Raw genomic sequence first — 25,402 nt, forward strand, 5'->3', positions numbered from 1 at the left:
TATAGGTACCATTTAGGCCGCATTTCTCGATTCATCTCAACTTCCGGCCATTCCATTTGTGTCCGTCCGAGCAATCCCGAAAACATGATCAATTCATTTGCTCCTTGCGGCGCGAAGCAACCTCTTTTGTTTCGTATCCAGCGCCTTTTCTTCCGAGATCTCCCACGCGGTTTACAAATCAACATGTATTCGTCAACTAGGTGGGGATACTGTTAGATGAACGGTCCCCAATGGCTTGAGTGGCGAGAAATTCAAGTACCCTCGGCGCCATTCGAAACGAATACACCTATGTCGACGTTTCCCTCGGGCATATAGCGCCAGCTGAAAGCCCGCTCCTTCTCCCACTCGTTGAGCTCCCAAAATTTTCTCCAGGGTCGTGGAGCACCGAAGCCAGAATTCCACACAATAGACTGTGCGTGGGTTCCAAGTCTCTGTATAAATACAAGAGGAGATAGCGACGAGCGTGGAGGTACCGGCTAGGTGGGTTTCCCTGGAGTGGGTTGGGACCGAGCTGTTTGCGTATCTCCTTACTTGGGATCTGCCAGTGCTTCTTACATGTGAGAGCAAAGAGCATCGCGCTGTGAGGCAGGAGGTGGGAAGCGATATTGAGTAGAAGCTCGACAGGCAGTCGCATGATGAGTGAAGACTCGGAGTCGATATCCATCATCGTTTCGGGGGCCATATCCGACGTTTCGAGGCCATTATACGCTGTTGCAAGGGCAGCATTCATCGTTTTGGCGCGACCATCCATCGTTCCTATGCTGCTGCCATTGGAGGGTGTGGTGAGGGTGGGCTTGGGTGAATGGTTGAGAAACAGAATCAATTTTTACAGTGGCTTACATAGGAGAAAGCTTAGCTGCCGTCTCCCATGAAGGTTTTGCTCACGAGTTACATGCCCTATAATATGACTTCATGGCGTCAAGCCACAAAACCTTCATCTAGCCACCGGCCCAGCCTGCGCGCTCCGGACAGTATGATAGGAAACTCCAGTGAGATCAAGGAAGACATCGGTGTGTGAAGGCAAACGCTTTCTGTGTTACCTAATAGGCCTTTATAGGGCTTCCACGGGTCCAGAGAGACTTTTAGGAACCCCATCATTGGGCTAGGGCCATGAATGGAAAAGGAGGTGATAGTTTCAGGGGCATTCCAATGAAGGCATGCATATAAAGTCAGCTTCGCCTGGACTACCTCGCTCGATCTGCAAAAGATTGAGCATGCAGAATCGATCATCAACATGGATTGATTCTAAAACCCATAAGCAGATATAACAATTATGTAGCGGAGCATCTGCAGGAAAGAAAAGCAAAAAAAAACATCTCCCCTCGACCGGAATCGAGCCGGTGACCTTTCGGTATCAATAAATTCCTTTACAGCCGAACGTGATAGCCAACTACACCACAAGGGGTTATTTGATTTGTTGGCTCCAAAGGCCAGAAGTGGGGCCTATCATGCACCCCCATCCACAATATCAAACTGCAAGTATCGTTGAATCAGAACACAATTCTGGCCGCAAAACAGCAAAGGCTGCAAACCACAGCAACCGCGAGAGCGAAAGTCTCCACCCAGTCATATCAATCACCCATCCACCCCCAAACCCTTCTCAGCCAGCCCCCTAACTCCTCCATCACCAACTCCGTCTTCTCCTCCGCATCCTTAACCACCTCCTCCTCCCAACCCATCTCCTCCCTCACCTCCCTATGCTCAAACCCGGCCCCAACCCCCGGCACAAGCACCCACTTCACCCTCCCCTCCTCAAACCAAAACCTCTCGTTCTCTTTCTCCAACCCTTTCTTAATCCCCCCTTCCGAGTTTATCCCCCTCCTGCTCACCTCCCCCTTCCCCACCAACCTCCTAGCCAAACCCTCATTTTCCCCAGCCAACCCATCCCCCTCCCCAGCAATAAACCCCCTAAACCCCTCCCCACCCCGCGCATAAAAAGGACTAACCAACCCGTCCCTCAGGTCAACCCCATAAGGCACATACCCCCACCTCCACGCCCCCTCCTCCCCACCGCCCGCCGCAAGATCCAGCCAACCCCCCCAACTGACCACCACTCCCGGGCAACACTCCTCCCTCTTCACCCCCTCAAGCAGCGTCACCGCCATCGCTAAATTCCCCCCCGCACCGAAACCCAGTATCCCCACCCGTCCCTTCTTCTTACCGTCGTCCACCCCCCTTGGAGACGTTCTGTCTATAGGAAGACTCTCATCCCCCAACGCATCGACCAGCAAAGCCTCCACGTCGTGCACCGGTGCGGGAAACACCGAAGCAGGGGCTTTGGAATAGTTCAGCGCTATCACCAAGACGTGGTATTTATCCGCAAATGTCCGGTTGAACTCGTCGTCATCTCTCGGAGTGCCCAGGACAAAAGGCGCGGCGGCGGAGCCGTGGACTGTGAAGAGAGTTGGGAGGGTGGAGGGGGAAGTTAGGTCGTAGGAGGAGGGGAAGAAGATACTGCGTGACCCAACAGTAAGTATCAGCAAAATTCCATGGCATTGGATAGATGGGAAACAGGGAGAGGGGGGGTGGGTGGGCAGGGCACATACCGGACAGGCAAATCAGGCCTGCACTCATAACTCTTCACTATATCCGGCCTCGTCGACGGCGGGTAAAAGTACTCCTTCCACTCCCTGAGCCAGGCCGAAGGAAAAGCTAGCGATTTCGCCGTGTAGATTCGGGAGAGGCGGGTTATCCTCGAGAGGAAAGGGGGTGGTTCGTGGGTCAATGCTCTACTCGTCGTCGCGGTGGTGTCATTCTGTCCTGACGCTGGCGCAGAGTTGTCCATTTCTTTCTGCAAGTGCTATCGCGCAAAAATATCTCGATCGCGGGGTATCACAGGTCTCCTTCTCGTTCGTGCGCGGGCGTCGTCAAGTATTCGGGCTTAGGTCCAGGTAGGTAGAGCAAGTTGAGGTAGGTCGTGTTATAACATCTACAAGATAATCAAGTTCCAACGATCCAAGACAGCAGAAACGAATCGCACGACAAGATCTCAAACACTGTCCCGCGCCCCTCAAACCAGCTCAGGGTGGCGGGGAGGGGCAATCACATCGCCTCCAAAAGACATTCGACTCACCCAACCCAACCCGGATCACCTACCGGAAATAAAAGTTGGGCGCATGGATAGCCCAAGGTCGATAAAGACTCCCAGACATGCTGAACAGATCGGGAGACACGTAATTTCAGCTGATATAGTGCCCGGCGCAAAACATTCCAAGTCTGCAAAGTCTGCGACAAGCAAGTTGAGATGCAAGGCGCCCACCCGACCGTGCGCGGGGCAGTCTTGGCCACTCAACTCAACTGACAGCAAACCAGCCAACCCTCAAGACTCGCACGTACTTCTGTAGCTCTGCTTATCCCAGTTGGAGTCACAATCATGAGGAACCAACAGCCCGAAAGGCCAAACACCAAAGCATCTCGTCTCTGCAAAGAGCTGTGAACTGGAAAAGAAGACTTAATAAAGCCCCATGTTCGAAATCCAGGAACGCGCGCCAAGAACCCCACACTGTCGATCACCACCCACCGGCCCGCGGCTCTACTCCACATCCACATGCCCACTTCCAGAACACCACCCGACATGATGACATAAAAACAAACATCAATTCCACTACAAATACAAGTACGTGCTCAAAAAGATCGCAAACTCCATCCTCCATCCTCCATCCTCCATCCTCCGTCATCACTCAACTCATCACAACCGACCAGCTCCAGGGTACCTCTTGTATGCCATGCCCCCCTCCCCCATGCTACCGTTCATGCATGCACCCATCACTCGTCCCAAAATGCAAGCATCATCATACCTGGTATATCCCCCTGACCTAATGCACTCCCGGTCCCTTATGCACAATGATCTCCTCCCCACCCACATCATCGTCGTCTGGATCCTCGATACTCGTTCTCCTCTTCGCCTCCACCGCCCTGTTGATCTTCTGCCCATCCTCTCCAATGACGCCCTCATCCTCTTCCTTGCCAAGTTCCACCGGCTCCTCGGTGATGGCATTGGCAGGAGAAGATGACGGCGACGTCGACGCCCCCTGCTCGCCCTCTGTCTTCTTCTCTTGCTCCTTCTCCTTCTCCTTGTTCGCACCGAAGCCTTGACCCCCAAAAGGCCACAAGCTGCCAAACGAGCTCTTGGTGGCACTGGGGTGAAGAGCCATGGGCTTGACTAGAATCTTCTCCCTGGCAGGATCGATCCCGCTGACCATGGCTCCCGACGACTGAACCTCGGGCATGGCGAAATCACCAAACTCCTCGTCGTCAATGTCGTCTTCGTGGACGGCATCATCCGAATCGTCAGTATCATCCCGCCCGTCGCCGAAGCGTTCCTTCTCTTGATTCTCATTATCGCCTTGTCTCCTGCTTGAACTGCGACCGCCAACGACACCTCTCCACCACGAACCTCTGTTCCACGCCGAGCTGCTTGCGCCTCCCTCGTCCTCGGCATTGTCGAGGTTGTCCTCGTCGCTGCTATTGTCCTCGTCGTCACCGTCATCGGCAAACGGGTTGCGCAGTCGCTCGCTTGCTGATAGGCTGGGAAGGGTGAAGGCATCCGAAGTCCCGTCGTCCATGTTGGACGAGCTTCCTTCCTGCCCGCCATTCTCCGCAGCCGCAGCCGCATTACGCTTGGCTAGGCGAGCTGCCAGCTGCATACGGGCTCTAGACGGCATAATGTTGAGAGGTGGTGGAGGTGGCGGAGGTGGCGGGATCGATGGCGGGTTCAAGGAATTGGACGAGTTGGCATTCAACGGATCGGTATACGCACGAAACTGAAAGCCAAGCCAGGGTTAGCACTTTGTCTGCAAAAGGTTGTGATGGCAACACAGGGGAGAAGGGGCCGTATTGATTTGGACAGGTAGGTCTGGAAAAGTGGAAAAGGAACCCTCAACATGGCTCAAAGGCAAACGGTATGGAAATGGAAAGGGGGGACCGACTCGCGCCACTTGTATGCCAAGGAAAAATAAGGATAGGAGAACCGGAGAGCCAAAAGACTTTTGGAAACCATAGAACCGGGGAACCTCGCTCGTCTAGCGCTTGCTCAAAATGCCTTGTAATCCTCTGTAAGAAAAAAAAAGATGCAAATATCGCCAAAGAACCCCTTGATACCCAACTCTTTTCCACTCTTCCTTCCCAATCACTCTGACGTGTCCATGGATTCATCAAGCCCTCGGGTGCGGGCGTCGATCATGCTCTGGATGAATAGACTGAGAGCCTTGTCGTCCTCTGTGCATGGGTTGGGCCCATCCCGACTGTCTAGCACGTGGTCGTATGGAGGATCACGGCTTCCGGTGTCGTCTGGAACGTCCCTCGCCACAGACCCATGTTGCCTGATATCCCCAAAGCCCAGGGCCTCGTTATGGGCAGCCTCTTCTTCGTCAAACGCCGATGTGTTAGGACTGGTAGTTTGGTCGTCGCTCTCATGCCCTTCCCCATAATCTGACCCTTCCGAGTCACTCGACTCGGCCCGTGCACCGAATCGGTAGCCGCCTCTCAGAGAATCCCCATACCCCCACGGCACCTCGGTGATGCTAGAACGGTCCTCTGGAGGATCAAGCAACCCACTTGGGAGAAAATACTGCACACTAACAAAATCTTCACCAACCTCGTTATTGACATCCTCCTCGCTCTCTTGCTCCTCGTCCTCGTCCTCATCGCTCGAGCTGCCGAAACCGCTCATCATGGTACCACTGCTGATCCCAAACGGCGAGGCACCGGCACCGGACCCGTCACCCAAGTCTGACCCGCCACCCAGACCAGCATCGGCAAGAGTGTTGGAGTTGTTTCCCCCCAGCCCGATTGAGCTCAGTCCGTTGAGGCCGACGCCCACCAAACTAGACTGGGCGGCCCGGTTGCTCATAGCAACCTCGGGCCTGACCCCTCCAAGAATGGCATTATCACGCTCGCGAGTTTCAGCAAGCGCGCCCTCAACGTAGCTGATCCAATCCTGCGCCATGACCTTGTCCAAGACAACCTCGCTGAGCAGCTCGGGGGGGTGACGCTCCGTGAACTTGACCACTTCCTCGGCGATCAGCGTCAAATGGCCCATGTAACCCATGCGTGTCTTGTGTTGGGCCTGCGACTCTTCACTGGCGAGCTGACCGTTGATGATTTGGTTGGTGATGTCGGCAGCCTCGAAGAGACTGATGGCCAGCGTCGGGTTGAAACCGCGATCCATAGGGCCGTTGAACACCTGCTGCACGATATCGTAGACAACATTGTGAAGGAAGTTGTTCCAAGGGTACTTGAAGAAGAACCGAAGGATGGTGGGCACCACTTCCTGACGAACAAACTGCATCTTGAGATAGTCGCCGACCACCGGCCGGGGGGCGGTTAAGGCTCCCTCCGCAGGAGTGGCGCTGTCGCTGGCGGGGGCAATGATGATGGAAATTTCCCCCGTGGTCTCATTGGCGTTGGCGCCGGCAGGTGAATCCTCAGCAGCTTCGGCCTTTGGTGGCGATGGCGATGGCTCTGACGTTTGCTCAGTCTTATCTTTGGCCTCATCACCCTTGGCGGCGGTAGCACTGGAAAATAAAGGAGCCGGCGTGTCACCAGGGTGGGGAGACAACGTATCGGCAGCATCAAGAGCCTTGGGGACGGAGGACTTGGTGCTCAACGCAGGCAATTCCGCTGTGGAGATTTCCTTGCTCTTGTCCGAAGTTTGCGGCTCTTTTTCATCAGCCACTGGTTTGGGTGGGCTCTGTTGATCCTTGCTTGCACCAGTTTGAGCTGCCTTTTTGGTGGGCGACAGAGGCGCGACGACCAGATCAGGATCCTCGAAGGCCGGTGGTGACTCCGCTCTCTTTTCCGCGTCAAGCTCCTTAAAGTTCAGCCTTGGTGAGCTGAGTGGCTCATCAACAAAGTCCGCGTCGTCCTTTTCAAGCATGGAAAATGCTGGGGCTTGGGTAGGCGCAGGGGCATCCGGGAGCTCCAAAACATCGTCCGAGGTATCATGGCTCACTTCCTCAAACCCATCGTCATCGGCAGATATGTTCATGACCTCAAGCTTCCGCCTCTCCTCAGCAGGCGATGACTGCGATGTGCGCATCGTCAGATCCTCGGTCGATGATGGCGTGTCATCAACCCCACGAGCAGGGATCAAACGGCCCTCTTCTCTCAACCGTTGGCGCTGAGCGTCACGGGCAGCAATAAACTGCTCAGAACCAACCTCGTTCAAGAGGCCCATGTTACTGCAGTGCAAAAGTTCTGCCATTAGCTCGCAGGTCTTGAAGCGATCAAAGCCAAGGGGTTCGATCTTATCGCCGAAAGTGGAGGAAAGACGTTCTTTTTGTGCCGTCGAGTTCATGATCAGGCTCATGAAATCTGGAACGTGGTCGGCAAAGAGGCGAAGAAGGGTTCCGAGATAAATGGGGTCGCGACACGACGGAGGAGCGTTGGCGTCGACGCCTTCGGGATCATAGTCCGAGTTGTTCTTGCGAATGACCTCAATGATGATGCCGACACCGCACGTGAGTGGATTGCCACCCCCCAGCATGTACTGGATCAACTGTTCGACACAAGGGCGGGAGACCAGCTGTCTTGTCAGCTCGTTCGGACCGATACACGTCTGTTCGTTTTGGGAAGCGTTGGCTGAGACAGTAATGATGGCTTTGATGAAGTCGGCGGCCGATGTTTGGGTGGCCCAGCTGTGCTCTGGTCCGAGGAAGGAGAGAAGAGTTGGCATCACGTTCTGCGTATATAGCCACTGCAGAAAGGTCACTGTCAGTCATTTCCCTTCCCTCGCGAGCTTGACATGTCATACCTCAACAACGCCTTGGCCGCTCTCTGTGCGCTCCAAGCTGATGATCTTCAACAGCAGATCCATGATCATGGGGCAGTCCACATGTCTCAAAATATCGGCAATGGCTCCCTCAAACGACTTGAGAAGGTCCAGCATTTCTTCCGTCTTTTTATCGAAGAGAGACTCGTTTACTTTGGTGAAGTAGCTGGCCTGCAAAGGATCGAGCGGCGTCGGCCTCTTGAGGAACTCCCAGAAATTCCGGAGGAGGGGTCTGCTTTCCATAAGAGCCTCGTGGATAGAGTAGTTGTCTGAGGACAGTATTTCGGCCGCCACGAAGGCGTATCGATTGCGCTTCTTTTCATTTTCCTCCTGGCCGCTGGGCTCGGTCGCTCGTGATGACGACCGAGACCTGGTGGTGGGAAAAACAGGTGGCCTTCCGATCTCGTCATCCTCTTGCTCCTCCTCCTCATCGGCATCTGGCGCCGCGACAGGTTCGAGCTTTGGCGCTACTACATATTGAAGAAGCTTCTCAAGCACCTGCTGCTCGCGCAGGTATTCAACGAGTTTGGGATTGTGCTGCTTAAGCTCTTGGATGAGGTCGCTTTCATCGAGAAGCTCCTCTAGTTGAAAGGACTCTTTCTCGAGGATCGTATCGATGGTCGAGACATTGTAACCGCCGAACCTCCAAAACATGGTGGCTGTTGGCTCCAAGGCAGGTTGTGATGTGTTGTGATCAAGTGGGGTGTCGCGCAAAAGGGGCCGAGCGAAGCGATGCGTGCCCAATCGGCAGACGGCTGTGTGTATTTCTGGTGTCCGAGAAAGCTGCAGCGACAGAAAAAGCGCAGCGGAAACGGACGGGTATCTTAATGTCTAGTATCTGACGAAGAAGGAGAGGGTTAGCTTGCTGGCTGCCCTGGCCAAGATGATCGGGGAGGTGTTTGCCGAAGCCCCGTGGTGGGGTGGACAAACAACAGCACAATGTGCGATGCGAAGTCCAAGCGGGTAGGGTGTCGCAGCATGTGAAGAAGAAGCCTTGGCTAAAGTGTGTCCTATCCACCACCCGGCGATATGATGTAGCTTGCTGGTGAGAGGAGTAGGTGGACAAGTGGTGGTGGCCCAAAGCCGGCGTCGGAAGACACAAGGAGGGGAAGATTGGGGGACAGGAGTTGGAGGCCCAAACGTACAGAAATTTCCTTGAATGCAAATAATGGTACAGGGGACAATGTAGCCGACGTTCGAGGAGAAAATGGTTCTATTGTAATCAGCGTCGCCGGCTCCTGCGGCTGGGCTTCTGTGAGGTTTGTGTCGTCGGTTGATGCGATGAGAAGCTCTTGAATGTGTCGAAATGAGAAATGAGGTTGACCCAGCGGCTGTCCCCCTCCCTAGGGTGCCTGCGGCTGCCCGCCCACCGCCCAGCCAGCCAAGGACGCGCTGAGAGGGTGGGTTGAAAGGCTCTGATTGGCCAGAAACAGCTCCATCAGCGGCACCTGAAAGAAAGACGCTTGGACCAGCTCCAACACCGGTTAGACCTCGACATCCAGATTGGCACGTGGTGAGCGTCATGTAGGCATTTCCATCCTGCATGACATATGGCTCCAGGGCGCCTACCAGGCCCAGGCACTCGTTCATGTATGTACAAGAGAACAACGACCACTTCCAACATGCCACATTTTGATGTTTGAGAGCCTGGGAGCTCAAGGTGGTGAGTGCAGTTTCACCATCTCGACCCCCACAGCCTGGACACTTCGAACGCTCGGGCCATGTTTCGCGAGTCTCCCACCTCAACTCTAGACGTCATCAGATGATCAAGTACTACCTCGCCGTGAAAGCCTGGTCTAGTTAAAGTCGATCACTCGGCTTCATCTGCTGCGCACCCGTCATGGCAAATGCCTCTGACTGCTATCCGTCTGTCACCTAGAGCAGTTGTCATCGAGCAGTTGTCATCGAGCAGTTGTCATCGAGCAGTATCATGAAGAAGGCATAAGTGACAAGCCTGCATAGCATCGATGCTTACTCAAATGTCAACAAGACTGCCTCACTATCCCGAACCGACAATTTCCCTCGCGCTTCCAAACTTTCTTCAGCCACTTGGCCCACAGCAACACCATTCTTAAACGACTGCCCAGCCCACGTCACCTTGGCAGCGTCTTTCTCATCCACTGATGGAGCAGTCATACGCTTAACCGTCGCCCCTCTATGAGCCCCTAAATCCAACACAACCTCTCCTCTTTGCTTCTGCTGTCCAGCATAATACAGCTTCAAATTCAAGGCCACAATCTTGGTCACCCTCGTACCAGCAGCATCAACTATCACATACGCCGAAAACTCCCTCTCTGCAACCCCCCGGGGCGTCTTTAGCGCAGCAATCCTCCCCCCGTCACTCAGTGCCTCCACCACCAGCAGCTGACTGACAAACACCGGCAACACCCTCGCCTCGCCCCTCTTGGTCGAGTTGATCGGGTACAACAACGAATAGCTGCTAAATCCCGGCGTCCCATCATCTCCAGGCGTGTTCAGCTGCTGGTTACTCTGGAACACCAACGTTGCCCCCTGGTGCAAGTGCACGCTTGTCGCGTTTCTCACGGCGTATATCAGCTCCACGTCTGCCGTCCACAGCGCCTGTGCAAACGAGTCTGATACTCCTGGTTTTCCGCTACAAGCAATCGAGTTGAACTCCCCGATCACCCACTCACCCTTTTGCTGCATGGTTAGTTTGGCAGAAGGGTAGATTTCATCGTCGGCGTAGCGGAGTAGGTCGGTGTGGTTGAGAATGTTCGGGATTGTAGCCAATCGCTCACGAGCGGGCTCACAAGTTGCAAATGCGTACGAGTGGATGGAGTACTGCGAGACTTGGCCGGTGTTGTTGATGCCGGCCGGGATGAGGTCTGCTGGACGGACCTTGAGAGGGGTGATGTCGGTTGTTGCGCTTGATGCCCACCATTTTCCGCTGCTGTGGCCAGTCCGGTTGCCACCCAGAGCACTGTTGATCTGATTAACAAAGGAGAGCCATTGATCGACGTAAGCCTTCGTGCTTCCCTGCCAGCGAGAGGTTGGATAGTTTGTGGGCTCGTTGCCTAGCTCATAGTGGATGATCTTGTCTTTCTGGAGGTTGTAGGATGCGAGGGCAAGGTCTCTGGCTATGGGGACAGAGTTGTTGCCAAAGTTGAGAGTAGAGACGAACGTGGTGCCCTCGGGGAAGTTGTCCCAGGAGCGGTAGAAGGCTGGCCCGATGGTGGTTCGGTAGATGCCTCCTTTGCTGTTCTCAGTCCGGACAACAGATGTTTTCTGGGAAGGGTCAAATATCATGCTGTCCATCGTGATGCCTCCCGCCCTGATGATGGGACGAGCACCGCGCTCGTGGAGGTGGTTGAGGAGGGTGTACGTCAGGTTGCGGGGGGCGTCTGGTTCGCCGAAGAACTCCACCCAGAAGGCCGGCTCGAAGGAGTAGCTGACGAACTGCGGCACATGTGACTGCGAGACTGAAGATGCGGGAACAAGGCTTAGTGAGGTATTCACTGCTGACGCCCCTGCCAGCAATGATGCTGCAGTTATTTTCATGGACGTGATCATGGGGTTGACGAGCTATAGGGATAACAACACAAGTGTGATGCCTTAGAACATCCGAGTAAATTCATCCATAGGTGCCTACCCGTCTCCTCATATACCTGCCTTTTCCTGGAGGGGCACTGGCAAGCGCTCGGTTAAGATTGATGGACTTCATTTTTCCTTATTTCCTATGATGCGGGGTCCTCTTCCCACTCTGCGCGGAGATGATCCGGGTATGTTGCGATTGCAACCTTCTCCAAGTGCGAGATGCCATAATGGCCATCTTTTCAAAGGGCAGCACGATATGTTGGGATTCCTCGTTACCCTGTGCCTCCTCTTATAACCTGAACTATGGGGTTTTAAACTGGCTTATCTGGGCTCTAGTCTACTCACCTCGCTCAGAATTCAAGCTTTGCTCACCGTCCTCATGGCTAGGTAGTTTGGGTCGCTCAGGATCTATTCACCGTGCCGACGGCTTCCTTACTCGCTGCTGGCGGCACTCTTGTATTAGTGTATCTGGGATGATACGTTTTTCCCTTCCTTGAAGTTTCAAGTTCGAGACAAACAGTCATAGTCAATGTACTGGTGTCCCACACTTTCTCACAGAGTACAGTTCCCGACAAGTGGGCAAGACAGTGGAACACTTTTTCTTCCGGGTGAAAAAAAAGGCGGCGTACCCAGCGGGTGTGCCCAAGTGTTTCAATACCCCTCGGCAATATTTCTATCATCCAGGAGGAAAATCGCCGTTAGCAACGGAGACTGGACTATGAACGTCGAGGCGATTGAGGCAACAGTTCAAGTTGCAATGACCAACTACCACTCTCCGCCACCTCAGCCACACACCCAAGATTACACATATGTGGCTGTGAATGAGGAGATTCTGAAGAGCAAGAGCGGAGGGCAGGCAAGACTGGAATGTGGGGTTTGGTACTAGACTGGGAGAAAATGGCAAGGCCATTAATGGCCCAGCTGATGACTCCCACCATGGCCCCCGAGCTTCCGCTCAACCGACCTAGCAGACACATCTCCAGCTAAGTGTGGTCCGGCTCGGCCGTATGCCCCCAAGTAAATTGGGTGCTTGTCGAGAGACAGATGTAAGACCGGGACAAACCTTCCCGCTAATACAACCTTGGTCTGCATGGTGATCTTTGCCAAGGTACAAGGATACCTACCTATCGTTCGTTACTCACACCCCCCCTAGCCACGCAACCCACCCGATCACATAGCATCTCGACCTGCAAGTGACACAGGTACACGTCTTACCCCGAGGCTAGTCAGTGGACATAATTAGCAGTGTTTGGCATCCTCGCCCGTCTTTCCAGCCTTCTCCTCTACCAGCACGACAATCGAAAAACAGCAAGAATGATGGACACCAGGGTTCTCTCGCGAGATGATATTGACAACGAAACACTCGAGGTCATAGCCGAAGCGTGCCAGACTTCGACGAGGGATATTGAGGACATCTACAGCTGCGTACATCAACAGCTCGACCATGTCAGCCACAGCCAGCCGGGCCGATCCGAATGGTTTCAAATCGTGCTCTCTTTTGATGAGGGGATAGAGCTTGAACGGTGGTGCAGGGCTCTGCAGAGAGTCGTGAGGGCTAACGCCGTGTTGCGCACGAGATTGGTTCAATGTCGGGGGCTGGGAGTGTTACAGGTGGTCATCAAGGAGGACCACGCCACAGAACACCTCTCTGGAGACGTTGAGGAATATTTGAGAGATGACCAGGCTCGACGGATGGACTTTGGGGTCCCTCTTCTGCGCTCAGCCTTCATCGGCAGGAGCTTTGTTCTGACCATTCACCACGCCATTATGGACTACTGGTCGTTAACCACGCTAGTTCAGCAGGACATCGTCATGGCCTTCCTCGGTGAAGCACCTCCGGAAAGACCTCAGTTCAAAGAGTTCGTGGCTCACTGCCTCGCCATCGACGAAGGAGCCGCCAAGGCCTTTTGGGCCTCCCGCTTCGATAGCCGCCGTCTTCCCGTCATCTTCCCGCCTGTTCCACCTGGGCATACACCCTACCCCAGCCAAGCCGTGGAGAAAGAAATCGTCTTGACACACCAGCTGGGCCCCGGAAGCATCTCCCCAACACACGTTCCCACCTTCGCCGAGGCTGCTTGGGCACTGACAGAGGCCACTTACGCCGACAGCGACAGCATCTCGTACGGATTTGTCCTTTCTGGACGCTCCCCGACGCTTGGCGGCCTTGAATCAACCCTGGGACCGATGCACGTCGAGGTGCCCATGCAAGTCAACCTCAACATCCAACAGCGCAAGGGCATGACGGTGGAGCAACTCGTGAAGGACAGGGCAGCCTCGCTGCGTCAACTCCAAGCACACCCCGCACTCCAGTACGGCTTGACCAACATCTCTCTTGTGAACGAAGCGGCCCAAGTCTCGTCCAAATTCCAGACGCTTTTCAACATCATCCCCGCGCTACCTCCGAAGTTCTCCGCCGCGTCTGACGCACCAGCCCCGATACGGATGGATCGTGTACTTTGGCAGGCGCGGACGCTACCGGCCTTGATACTACGCTGCAAACTGGAGTCGATCAACCGAGATGGAGCAACGCAGGGTCCTGGGGCGACTAGGATTTTGCTCAAGACTTTGTACGACCCCGCAGTCCTCCCTGAACGGCAGCTACATCGCATTCTGAATCAGTTTGAGCATACACTTCGCGTGCTGGCCGAGGTTCCTCTGACCTCCAGATTGGACAGGCTTCCGCTCTTCAACAAGCATGATTTGGGTGAAGTGATGCGCTGGAATCATGATGGAGCGCTGAGAAACGGAAGGTCCATCGATGCCGCCTTGGGCGCATTGTTTCCAGGAATCCCCTCGGGTCGCTGCAAAGTTTGGTTGGCAAGCCTGCAGAATCCCAACGAACTTGCGCCGATTGGGAGCGTAGGACAGCTTTGGCTGGAAGGCCCGGAGCTTTCTTCCGCTTCCTCTCCCTACCTCTTGTCAACCTTGCAACAGCAAGTTCCTCCGTGGGTGTTATCCTCTGACAGCCACCATCCACAACCCACCGGACTGTTCATTCGCACAGGGTATCTCGCCAAGTATATCGAGACAGGCAGCGGGGAAGATAACGAGCTGTGCGTCGTGGGACGACAAGAGAGCCGGGTCAAGATCAACAATCAAACGGTTCAGTTGGAGGAGGTCGAGGGCTTGATTATGCACCATGACGATGTCCAAGACGCTGCCGTTTTCACCAAAATCGCTGCCGGGCGCACGCAACTCGTCGCAATGGTTATGCCAAGATGCACCGTGACCTCTGGCGATACGGACTCGGACTCATCATCTGACACGGAAGCCATTTTTGCGGGGGAGATAAAGGAGATGGGGGGTCAGCAGCTGCTTCTGGACTCGGTTCGTCGCCATGCGGGTGAGGGTTTCTCTTCTGAAAGACACAAGATCCCGACAGTCTGGCATGCCATTGAACAATTTCCATATCTCGAAGAAGGCAGCGGAATCAGTGGGTTGCATACAGTCGACCGGGAAGCTCTTCGCAGGTGGTTGAAACTGCGGCGTTGATTGGACCCCGTGTTACTCGCAGTTACAAGCATTGGCAACGGTTGAATCAAGTAGTGATCAGCAACGATACAGCCATGTCCCCTATGTACAATCATTTTACCTCAGGAACCACCAATCATGTGTGGGCGATAGCTGACGCAAAGGATCGGACACCTGCTGTTGAAGAACATCCCGACATACCGACCGACATACCGATAAAGTAGCATCCTACTGTCTGGTCACCGAAGGGGTTTTGCCAAGGTCTTGTCTGGTGGTAATATTGGAAAGCTTTTGCATAGAAACATATCAATGCGAATCCGAGAAGACAAGAACCGGATAAACCATCTAACCGCGTCATATCAAAACTTTGGGCGGTTTGAGTTGCCCGGACCCGAGTACGACCCATGGACGCAGGAATAGATTACAGCCAATCTCATTTGGCGCTCTACTCAGCCGCCCCTCTAGAAGACAAGGAAACCTTTGTACACATTGATGGTTTCCCGCAGGGGGGGTGTAACCCTCCCGTACATTGGCCAAGATGATTACATATATGTTTTTTTCTTGGGCCATGTACGGCAGTGTTACTGGGTGTGTCTGGCACTCCCAGATATCAAAGGCCGCTGCAATTGATTTGGCTGAGTGGTAGGGGATTGTTGGATATCAATGGACTTTTGCTGCTACCGCTTGTAGGGGCTCGCTTGACAGACATTGCATGCGTGTCTCAACCAACACGCCCGGGCTCTTTCTACCATGATTCGCAGACGGAACCCAAATGGGGACCCGGAGGCGGGCCGCTGGGATGGATGGAAGAGATAAGATGCTTACGTCTTGGCTTGTTGGTGAGCGTGATCCCAGTAACTTGTTTCCGGGGAAAGGTCAAGGTGCGGGTTGGATGGGGCGGAGAGGGGGTATACGGCATGGCGAGTTATGACACCATTATGTTGTTGTTGTCTCAGGGTATCTAGAACCGGCAAGCCGTGTAAGTCCTTTTCCCACCACATTCTGCCCGAAGGGTGACATGCTGATCCGACAATTCCGCATGGCTTGAAGCATGGTATTTTTTATTTCACCCCCCCCGGCATCAGGGACAAAAGGTTGCCCGAGCTGATGGTTTTTTTTTCTTTTTTTGGTGATACCTACCGGTTCAAGGATGGGCACAATCAATGTTTCGGTTGACGACATGGGTCAAAGGATGCAGAGTGCAGGAAGTTATTGAGAATGCCAATGCTGGGTATTCGTGGGGAATTATCAATATCAATTCGTGGGGTACTGGAGTATGGTATGTTTCTGTCTCGAGGCGAAGGCCGTCTCACTTTCTAGGTACCTACGCAAGGTAGTGATACCTTCCAGCTCACACATCACTATGTACTGGGCTTTTCCTGATGCTGCTCGACCGTCAAAGAGTTCATCCGAGACGCCAAAGGTGCGTAAGCACATCCACTTGATTGGGCTGGGCGGCGCATGGTTGCTACATATCCTATCTAAAGGTAAGGTACCTTGATCCTGTGTATCTCCTTCCTGTGTATCTCCTTCCTGTGTGTCTCCTTCCTGTGAGGAGTTTGGTCCCTGACTATCAAGGCTCTGGGAACGACATCTCGAGGAACAGACGTGGTATAAAGAAGTATATAAATTCGTCTTGGGCCGCTCTGACTTTCACCCTGATCTCTATCATCAAACCGGCCCCCCCTCCTTCCATCCGCTTGTTCCTACTCTCCATTACCCCAACCAACCCTCAACGGTACACACACCCTTCTCTCTAACAAAACATGGCACCCTTCAACGACCCAACCCCCATCGCCATCGTAGGCCTGTCCTACCGCGCCCCAGGCGTGGGCCGCAAGGGGTTGTACGACTACCTCTCCCAAGCCAAATCCGCCTGGAGCACCATGCCCCCCACCCGCTTCGACCAGCAGGCCTTCCACACCCCCGGCCTCGACAAGCCCGGCTGCTTCAAGGTCAACGGCGCCCACTTCCTCCCGGACGACATCTACCAGTTCGACGCCGCCTTCTTCAACATGAGGGCCGAAGAGGCAAAGAACTCGGACCCGCAGCATAGGATGATGCTCGAGTGCGCTCTCGAGGCGGCCGAGAACGCGGGCCAGTCCCTGCTGGACATTGCGGGGAAAAACATTGGCGTTTTTGTCGCTTGCGGCTCGCAAGAGTATGCCCACCGCGTGGCGGAGGATCTGGCCAAGACAACTGCTTGGACCGCGACGGGGATTGCGGCGTGCATGTTTGCCAATAGGCTGAGTTACTTTTTCGATGTGCACGGCCCGAGCGTGGCTATTGAGGCGGCGTGCGCGAGTAGTTGTTATGCTACGCATCAGGCTTGCCAGGCGCTGAGGAATGGGGAGTGTGAGGCTGCTTTTGTGGGGGCTTCAGCTATTTGTTTTAGTCCCAACTTGTGGATTACGTTGGAGAAAATGGGGGCGCTGTCGGCTGAGGGGAAGAGCTTTTCTTATGATCACAAGGCTGCTGGGTTTGGGCGGGGTGAGGGGGGTGCTTGTCTGTTGATTAAGAGGCTTGATGATGCGGTGAGGGATGGGGATCCTATTCATGCTGTTATTAGGGGGTCTGCTTGCAATCACTGTGGGAGGTCGGAGGGGATTACTATGCCGAGTCGGATATCGCAGGAGCGGTTGTTGGTCAAGGTTCATGAGGCTGCTGGGCTTAGCCCGGGGGAGACGCCTGTTGTTGAGGGCCATGGGACTGGTACGCCTGCCGGGTGAGTTTTTTTTCTTTTTGTTTTTCTTTTTCCTGTGGCCCCACCATAAATTCAGGGGCTGGAAAGGGGGAATGGTCTGACATGACAAGAAACTAATCTGGATATTTTCAGTGACCCCATCGAGGCTGGCGCATTCGCCGCCATCTTGGCCAAGGACAGGACAGAAGCAAACCCCCTGTACATTGGATCGATCAAGTCCAACTTTGGGTGAGTGCTGCATTCAGGTGATTTCAAGTTTGAACTTAACTCTGACCAGTTTCCAGTCATCTAGAAGGGGCAAGCGGTATTCTGGGCATGGTCAAGGCTATCCTTATGGTCAAACACGGCATCATCCTTCCCACCGCTGGCTTCGAGGAGATGAACAAGCGCATCGAAGGGAAGGAAAAGATGCGTGTCATTGGAGACAAACCAATGGCCTGGCCCGAAAATGAGCTCAGGAGAGCACTGGTGACCAACTTTGGTATGCGTTTTCTTCCACTCTCATCACTCGTGGGGAGAGAAAACAATGTGCTGACAGATTCAAGGGTTTGGTGGTAGTAACTCTGCAGTCTTGCTTGAGCAACCTCCCGTGTTGCCTGCGCTGACTGGCCACCTGGCTTTGAGGGCTTATACCAATGGCCATGCTGCCAATGGCGTCAATGGGCATACCAATGGTACCAACGGTGTCAATGGCCATCACCATGTCAATGGCAACAGCATCAATGGCCACAGCACGAACGGGACCAACGGTGTCAACGGCCACCACCACGCTCCAAACCGGCTGTTTGTTCTGTCAGCCAAGACAGACAAGAGTCTCAATGCCTACCTGTCTTCGTTCGTCGAGTTTCTCGGGGACGAGAACCCCACGCCCGACTGGTCTACTGTCCGCGTCGACGACGCCGACTTTACCAAGAATCTCAGCTACACTCTCGGCCAGCGCCGCACACATCATCCATACCGTGTCGCCGTCGTCGCCAACTCGGTCAATGGCCTGAAAGAGAAGCTCTCCTCCAAAAAGCCCGCCAGAGCCAAGCAAGACCGCGTCGTCGCCTTTTGCTTCACCGGCCAAGGCGCCCAATATGCCCAGATGGCTTCGGGATTGTGTCATTACAAGGTCTTCGCTGACGCCCTTGACCAAGCCGAGGACCTTCTCACCTCCATGGGGGCGACGTGGTCATTGACCGAGGAGCTCGGCAAGGATGCTTCCGTCTCCCGCGTTGACGATGCCGAGATCAGCCAGCCGGCGTGCACTGCTGTCCAGCTCGCTCTTGTCGAGCTGCTCAGGAGCTGGGGAGTCACACCCAAAGCTGTCACCGGGCACTCTAGCGGCGAAATGGCGGCCGCGTACACGGCCGGGCTCATCTCCTTCACGGCTGCTGTTGCTACCGCCTACTATCGCGGCCAGGCTGCGTCGCAGCTGGCGTCCAAGGGAGGTGTTGGTGCCATGCTGGCTCTGGGAGTTGGCTTTGAGGAAGCCTCCAAGCTCATTCGAGATCACGCGGGTGACGCCTATGCGACTGTTGGTGCTATCAACAGTCCCAATAGCGTGACCGTGTCGGGTGATATGGCTGCCATTGAGGCCATCCACAAGGCCGCGGACGAGCAAGGCTTGTTTGTTCGCCGGCTCAAGGTCAGCCTGGCGTACCACTCTCGTCATATGGAGGAGGTGGCCGATTGGTATCGCGCGGCGATCCAGCCCTACTACGAGGATGAGTTTGTCGTTGTCGAGAACGACGACAGTAAGCCGGCCTTTGTTTCATCGGTCACTGGCCGGGTCGAAACTGTGATTGACTCGTCGTACTGGGTCAACAACCTTGTCCGACCTGTTCGGTTTTCTGATGCCATCACCAAGCTGTTCTCCCAACAGCAGGATGTCAAGACCGGCCAGACACCTAATGTCATTGTCGAGATTGGCCCGCACGCGGCCTTGAAGAACCCCATCAAACGCACGGTCGAGGATCTCTCCCTCAAGTCCTTCTCCTACCTCCCTTCTTTGGTCAGGAAGGTAGACGGCAGCCAGGCGCTGCTGGACCTTGCAAGCGGCTTGTTCACCTCTGGCATCCCTACCGACCTCGGTGCCGTCAACCAAACCGACAAGACCAACGCTCAGGTCCTCACCGACCTCCCAGCCTACGCGTGGGACAAGTCAACCAGCTACGAGATCATGCCCCGCCACACCCACGAGCTCATGTTCCCAGGCGAGCCCTTCCACCCCCTTCTAGGCCGCAAAGCCGCCTCCAGCGGCAACGCCAACGGCCAGGAGCGCACATACCGCTCCCTCTTCAGCCTAGACGACATCCCCTGGATCCGCGACCACAACGTCTCTGGTGTCGTCATCTTCCCCATGACAGGCTACCTCGGCTGCGCGATCGAGGCCCTCCGGCGCGCCGTCGCCCCCAGCACCCCCGTAGAGGCGTTTGTGCTGAGGGACATCCACGTCGTCCGCAGCTTACAAGTTGAGGAAGAACAAAACGTCGATCTCCTCACCAAGGTCAAGCCCACTTCCACGGGTACAGCCAGTTACTCTCCCACCTCGTGGTCGTTCGAGGTGCAGATCCTGCACAGCGATACCAACTCCTGGGCTACGCACTGCTACGGCAAGATCGAAGCCGAGACCGTCCCGCTTCCTACCGAGAGCCCGGCTACAAAAGAGTCTCTTTTGTTGCTGCACCGCGCTGAGGCGACCCCGCTGGAGGAGCACGACCCCGGCGTTGTCTACGCGGCAGATGGTCTCCAGGGCACCCTCTACGGCCCGTCCTTCCGGAACACCACCCGCTACCGCAAGGGGGAGAAGTTCACAGTCATTGATCAAAAGCTTCGCGACTTGGGACCAGAGGTTAATCTGCTGAGCAAGTACGGCTCTCCTTACACGGCCGACCCGCCAACGCTCGATGGGTTTTTGCAGGGCGGTGGGTCGTTCAGCGAGATTGACTGGAAGAGGCTGGCGCTGATGCCCAATCATGTGAACCGCTTGAGGGTGTCGAACCATATCGCTCTTGGGAAAGAGTCGGAGCGGATCGAGACTGTGACGAGGCTGCTCGAGCACGACGCCAAGGGAGGGAGGATGCTGATGAGCGTGGCTGCGTTTGTGGTCGATGACGAGAGCGGCAAGCGGGAGCCGATCGTCGAGTGGGAGACCGTCACGTTCCGCGCGCTGCAGTCGGGTGATGACGAGGATGAGCTACCGGAAAACGGCCTGCCCGTCAACTGGCGGTTCGAGCTGCTTGCTCGGCTCGACTTGCTGCCCAAGGAGGAGCAGCTCAGGCGGTTTGCTCCCCAGAGGATCAGCGAGGAGGAGATGGAGGGCGGGCGGGACTTGCACGCGGCTGCGTGTTGGTTCGTGGACCAGGCGCTCGTCGAGACGGCTGGGGATGACGAGTCGGCTCTCCCGAGTCATTTGGTCAAGTTCAAAAAGTGGGCCAGGAGGATTGTGGATGCCGAAGGGCCAGATATTGAGGATCCGGTCGGGCTGGTGAGGAGGGTCGAGGCTATCAGCGCCCAGGGGGAGTTGCTCTGCGCTATTGGGGAGCAGCTAGTGCCGATTCTGAGGAACGAGGTGCAGCCGCTGGAGGTGATGCTCAAGGATGGGTTGCTGACTCGACACTACGAGGCTGATGTTTCAAACGCCTACTTTAGTCAGCTGGTTGGGGAGCTGGTGTACGACCTCAGCAACCTGGAGCCCAACATGAGGATCTTGGAGATTGGTGCCGGCACGGCGGGCACGACGCTGCCGATTCTCCAGGAGTTGTCCAAGGACCGGGAGGATGGCGCGTTCTTGAGTTATACCTTCACCGATATCTCGAGCGGCTTCTTCGAGAACGCCCGCGACGGCAAGCTGAAGAGGTGGTCGGATTTGAACCGCATCTCGTATGAAAAGTTGGACATCAGTCGGGATCCGGTCGAGCAGGGGTTCGAATTGGGCGAGTACGATTTGATCGTTGCGGCAAACGTGCTGCACGCGACTGCCAACATGATCACCACCATGAAGAATGTGAGGAGCTTGCTGAAGCCGAGAGGCAAGGTCATCCTGCTGGAGGCCAACAGGCACGCTCCCATCACGCTGCCGTTTGCGCTGCTGCCGGGTTGGTGGTATGCCGAGGATGACTACCGTGACCGGGAGTCGGGACCGCTGCTTGCGCTAGAGAGCTGGAACAGGCTTCTCATCGACACTGGTTTCACCGGAGTCGATGTGCTGTATCAAGATCACCCTGGCAAGCCGGAACAGATGTTGAGTGCTTTCATGTCGAGCAGGATCGGCAAGGTCGGCGACGACGACGACAAGATTCAGATCACGGTTGCCGGTCCCCTCATGGATGACGACGAGCTCGACTATGCCCAGCTTGTTGCCGACGCCATCACGGAAGAATTTGGTCTGGTCACGACAATCAAGCCTTTCCTCGAGGTTGACGCCGAGGGTGAGGATGCCCATGTCGTCGTCATTGACTCTCCCCGCCACAGTCTTCTCAAGGAGGTAGACGAGGACACCTTTAACGCCATCAAGAGTCTTGCGATTCACAACAAGGGCATGCTTTGGGTTGTTCCCGAGCAAGACCAGGCGGCGCCGGTTCCCGAGGTTCACTCCATCAAGGGTATCCTGAGGACTGTCCGGTTGGAGAGTGAGCCCAAGCACATCCTCATGATGGAAGGGATCCCTTGCACGGCCGAGAGAGCTGATGGCATTGATGCCATCCTCAAGGTTGTCAGGGTGCTTGCGGATCCCGAGGTCAACGCGCTAGAGGATCGGGATTATCTCTTCCGTGATGGACTCATCCACCAGCGGCGCATGCGCCCGCTGAAGGAGCTCAAGGAGCAGTTCGGTATCGAGCAAGGTATTGCCATCAAATCGGTACAAAACATCTGGTCTGGCGACAGCGGCTTGGAGATGACGATGGAGTCGGCTGGGAGCCCTGAGTCGATCTACTTCAGGCGCACCGATGTTCTTCAGGCACCGCTGGCCAACGACGAGGTCGTCGTCAAGACCGAGGCGGCAGGGCTGAGCTACCGCGACCTCAATCTCGTGTTTGGGTCTATTCCCTGGGCTCCTCCTGGTTTCGACGGGGTTGGTACTGTTGTCAAGACTGGCGATCAGGTGGCGCACCTGAGAGAGGGAGACAGAGTGTTCTTCTTGTCACTCGAGGGCAGCGGGTTGGCCACGTACAAGAAACTTCCATCGTGGCATGCTGCTCGAGTGCCCGCTGGCCTCAGCAGCATCGAGGCTGCCACCCTGCCGCTTGCTTACACCATGGCCGTGGCCGCTCTTGTCCACACAGCCCGTCTCAGAAAGAACGAGTCGGTCCTCATCCACTCCGCCGCCGGTGCTGTCGGCCAGGCCGCCATTGTCATCGCTCAGCACATCGGTGCCCGCATCTTCGTCACGGCTGGCACCGAGGCCAAGAGGGCCTTCCTGCACGAAACCTACGACATCCCCAAGGAACAAATCTTTCCCAGCCGCACCCCACAGTTCAGGGACAGCATCCTCTGCGCCACGGCCAGCAAGGGGGTGGACGTCATCATCAACTCTCTCACCGGCGAACTCTTGCAAGAAACATGGTCTCTCATGGCCGCCTTTGGCCGCTTCGTCGAGATCAACAAGAAGGACGCCTTTCAGAACACCAACCTCTCCATGAAAGCCTTTGAACGGAACGCCACCTTCAGCACCGTCGACCTCCGCGCTTTGCACCAACACCGCCCGGATGACCTGAGAGATGTCATTGGGGAGGTCGTCAGCTTGCTGCAAAAGGGAGTCGTGGTTCCTATCCACCCCGTGACCGAGATCCCCGTCTCTCAGTTTGCCGACGGTCTTCGCAAGCTCAAGACTGGTGATACGACGGGAAAGATTGTCGTTACTTTTGGCAAGGAGGAGAAGGTGCTTGCCGAGAGCGCGCTTAGGCCGTCACCTCCTGCCAGGTTGGATCCCAACTCGACTTACCTTGTGACTGGTGGCACGAGAGGTATAGGTCTTGGGCTGGCGGACTGGATGGTGGAGCACGCTGGGGCCAAGAATGTGGTTGTGCTTGGGCGCAGTGGCCCGGAGGGAGCTGAGGTGCAAAAGGTGCTGAAGAAGTATGCCGAGTCGGAGAATGTGAGGTTCAGGGCGTATGCTTGTGATGTTGGGTCCAGGGAGTCGCTGGAGGATGTTGTGGCGGCGATGAGGGAGGAGGGCTTGCCCCCGGTAAAGGGTGTTGTGCACAGCGCTTTGGTGTTGAATGACAAGCTGATGCTGAATGCCACGTATGACGACTGGAAGTACATCACTGGCCCGAGGGTCCAAGGAGCTTGGAACCTGCACGAGTTGCTGCCCAAGCTGGACTTCTTTATTGCGCTTTCGAGTTTCTTGGGTGACGGTGGAAATCCGGGTCAGAGCATTTACGCTGGCACGGCCTCGTTCTACGACGCCTTCTCTCAGTTCCGCGTCGAGCAAGGTCACCACACTGTGTCCATCTCCCTCCCCGTCGTCTTGGGCGTGGGTTATGTTGCGGACCACGGCATAGCTGAGAAACTCCAAATCACCCTCGGTGGCACGATCCGCATGCAGGATATCGTCACTCTTGTCGCGAGCGCCATCAGCCAGGGCCGCGACTCTCCCTTCATTAGCCCCGAGGGCAAGGCCGTCGCGTACAAGCTCCACGTCCACGGCAAGCCGCTGCATGACATCCCTTGGAAGTATTCGCACCCAATTCTTCTCAAAGACCGCCTGCACACAGACCTGACGGGCGGCGATGCCGAGAACCAGAATGCTGCCAGTGCGGCATCTACTGCCTCTTGGACCACGGCTTCTGACCCGCAGGTTGGCTTGACCGAGGCGCTGATTACCAAGGTGTCGGCCATGACCATGATTGCGAGGGACGAGGTTGAACCTGACGCGCCGCTGAGCTCGCACGGGCTGGACTCTCTGGTGTCGGTTGAGCTGAGGAACTGGATCAGGAGGGAGACGGCGGTTGAGCTAGCTTTGACAACGATTACGCAGGCGGCGAGTCTGAGGGCGTTGGCGACGCATATTTTGGCGACGAGGGCTCTGGTTGCAAAGTAAGGATGGTTTTGACAGTGGCGGGGGGGAGGGAGGGGTTTCTTCAACGTGGTGGCAGGTTTGAGGGGTGTCATGGAGTTTGTTGTGTTCTGAGGCGTTCTCGTTAGATTGGCGTTTTTGGTTTACCTTTTTTGGGTTACTTCTTGCAAAGTTTGAGCTCGGTCTTTTTTTTTTATCACGATGTTTGAGGCATATTGGTTTTGACATGGACAGAACAGAGAACAATGAATGATTGCCACAACTATTGGATGCTGTAAATGGTGACATGGTGAAGGGTGGCCAAGACTTTGAAATTCATTTATGCCTCGCCAGTAAGTACTTGCATAGTCCTCCCCCGCTCTCTACTTCTCTCGTTCTCGTTCTCATTCTCGCCCTTGCTCTCTAGGTGCCTCTGCCTCCCCCTTTCTCTCTCGATTCGACGCAGCAGTACATCCGGGACCCCATGGCGGTTCCGTCGGTGGCCGTCGCTGCGCGGTATTTGCTCCTGCTGCTCATATCTCTGAATATTCAAACCATTACTCCGGATTTCACCCTCTTTCCTGCAACACCTCCACTTCCTCCTCACCAACCTCGCCTCCCGTTCCAACTCCCTCGCAAACTCCTCCCTAAACTCCTCTAGCTCCTTCACTGTGTAAACCTCCCCCCCCCTCCATTTCCATCCCTCCTCCGCCCTCATCGCCCCTGCGCCGGAAACACCGCAAGTTGGAGCTCACACACCCCATTTTTTTGCTCGTTTAGAGGTGCCCTTCGACTTTGCTTGCTGGAATGTTACCTGCACATTCCTACAACTGCAAAAAAAAAAAAAAAAAAAAAAAAAAAAAACACCTGTGGGTAATGAAAATCGTCATCTTGGTGGGGTTTGTGGGCTTTTACG

The 25,402-nt window shown here is 55.3% G+C and overlaps 7 protein-coding genes and 1 non-coding gene across 8 annotated transcripts; 4 read left to right on the plus strand and 4 right to left on the minus strand.

Annotated features, from left to right (window-relative positions):
- Nucleotides 1-1,317: 1,317 nt before the first annotated feature.
- QC763_0083760 lies at nucleotides 1,318-1,405 on the plus strand. Its single transcript has one exon. It is a non-coding gene; the product is annotated as a tRNA-Tyr (tRNA).
- A 938-nt stretch (nucleotides 1,406-2,343) lies between these two features.
- Nucleotides 2,344-2,785, minus strand: QC763_503700 (uncharacterized protein; the record flags this gene model as incomplete). Its single annotated transcript, XM_062912957.1, has 2 exons — nucleotides 2,344-2,392; nucleotides 2,547-2,785. 2 exons carry the CDS (start codon nucleotides 2,783-2,785, stop codon nucleotides 2,344-2,346), a joined length of 288 nt encoding a protein of 95 aa, XP_062764189.1.
- A 1,030-nt stretch (nucleotides 2,786-3,815) lies between these two features.
- SIT4_1 (sporulation-induced protein) lies at nucleotides 3,816-8,425 on the minus strand (the record flags this gene model as incomplete). Its single annotated transcript, XM_062912958.1, has 3 exons — nucleotides 3,816-4,763; nucleotides 5,597-7,696; nucleotides 7,754-8,425. The coding sequence occupies 3 exons, from the start codon at nucleotides 8,423-8,425 to the stop codon at nucleotides 3,816-3,818; spliced, it is 3,720 nt and encodes a 1,239-aa protein (XP_062764190.1).
- Nucleotides 8,426-8,595: 170 nt separating this feature from the next.
- On the minus strand, nucleotides 8,596-9,361 carry QC763_0083790 (uncharacterized protein; the record flags this gene model as incomplete). Its single annotated transcript, XM_062906161.1, has 2 exons — nucleotides 8,596-8,609; nucleotides 8,917-9,361. The coding sequence occupies 2 exons, from the start codon at nucleotides 9,359-9,361 to the stop codon at nucleotides 8,596-8,598; spliced, it is 459 nt and encodes a 152-aa protein (XP_062764191.1).
- A 381-nt stretch (nucleotides 9,362-9,742) lies between these two features.
- Nucleotides 9,743-11,302, minus strand: QC763_503730 (uncharacterized protein; the record flags this gene model as incomplete). Its single annotated transcript, XM_062912959.1, has 1 exon — nucleotides 9,743-11,302. One exon carries the CDS (start codon nucleotides 11,300-11,302, stop codon nucleotides 9,743-9,745), a length of 1,560 nt encoding a protein of 519 aa, XP_062764192.1.
- A 1,338-nt stretch (nucleotides 11,303-12,640) lies between these two features.
- On the plus strand, nucleotides 12,641-14,818 carry QC763_503740 (putative NRPS-like protein biosynthetic cluster; the record flags this gene model as incomplete). The annotated part of the gene is made up of 1 exon (XM_062912960.1): nucleotides 12,641-14,818. The coding sequence occupies one exon, from the start codon at nucleotides 12,641-12,643 to the stop codon at nucleotides 14,816-14,818; it is 2,178 nt and encodes a 725-aa protein (XP_062764193.1).
- A 1,745-nt stretch (nucleotides 14,819-16,563) lies between these two features.
- On the plus strand, nucleotides 16,564-24,531 carry QC763_503750 (Type I Iterative PKS; the record flags this gene model as incomplete). Its single annotated transcript, XM_062912961.1, has 4 exons — nucleotides 16,564-17,522; nucleotides 17,634-17,729; nucleotides 17,786-17,982; nucleotides 18,047-24,531. The coding sequence occupies 4 exons, from the start codon at nucleotides 16,564-16,566 to the stop codon at nucleotides 24,529-24,531; spliced, it is 7,737 nt and encodes a 2,578-aa protein (XP_062764194.1).
- A 262-nt stretch (nucleotides 24,532-24,793) lies between these two features.
- Nucleotides 24,794-25,137, plus strand: QC763_0083830 (uncharacterized protein; the record flags this gene model as incomplete). Its single annotated transcript, XM_062906162.1, has 2 exons — nucleotides 24,794-24,839; nucleotides 24,956-25,137. The coding sequence occupies 2 exons, from the start codon at nucleotides 24,794-24,796 to the stop codon at nucleotides 25,135-25,137; spliced, it is 228 nt and encodes a 75-aa protein (XP_062764195.1).
- Nucleotides 25,138-25,402: the final 265 nt, after the last annotated feature.

The sequence above is a fragment of the Podospora pseudopauciseta genome (assembly GCF_035222475.1).
Source record: "Podospora pseudopauciseta strain CBS 411.78 chromosome 5 map unlocalized CBS411.78m_5.2, whole genome shotgun sequence".
NCBI lineage: Eukaryota > Fungi > Ascomycota > Sordariomycetes > Sordariales > Podosporaceae > Podospora > Podospora pseudopauciseta.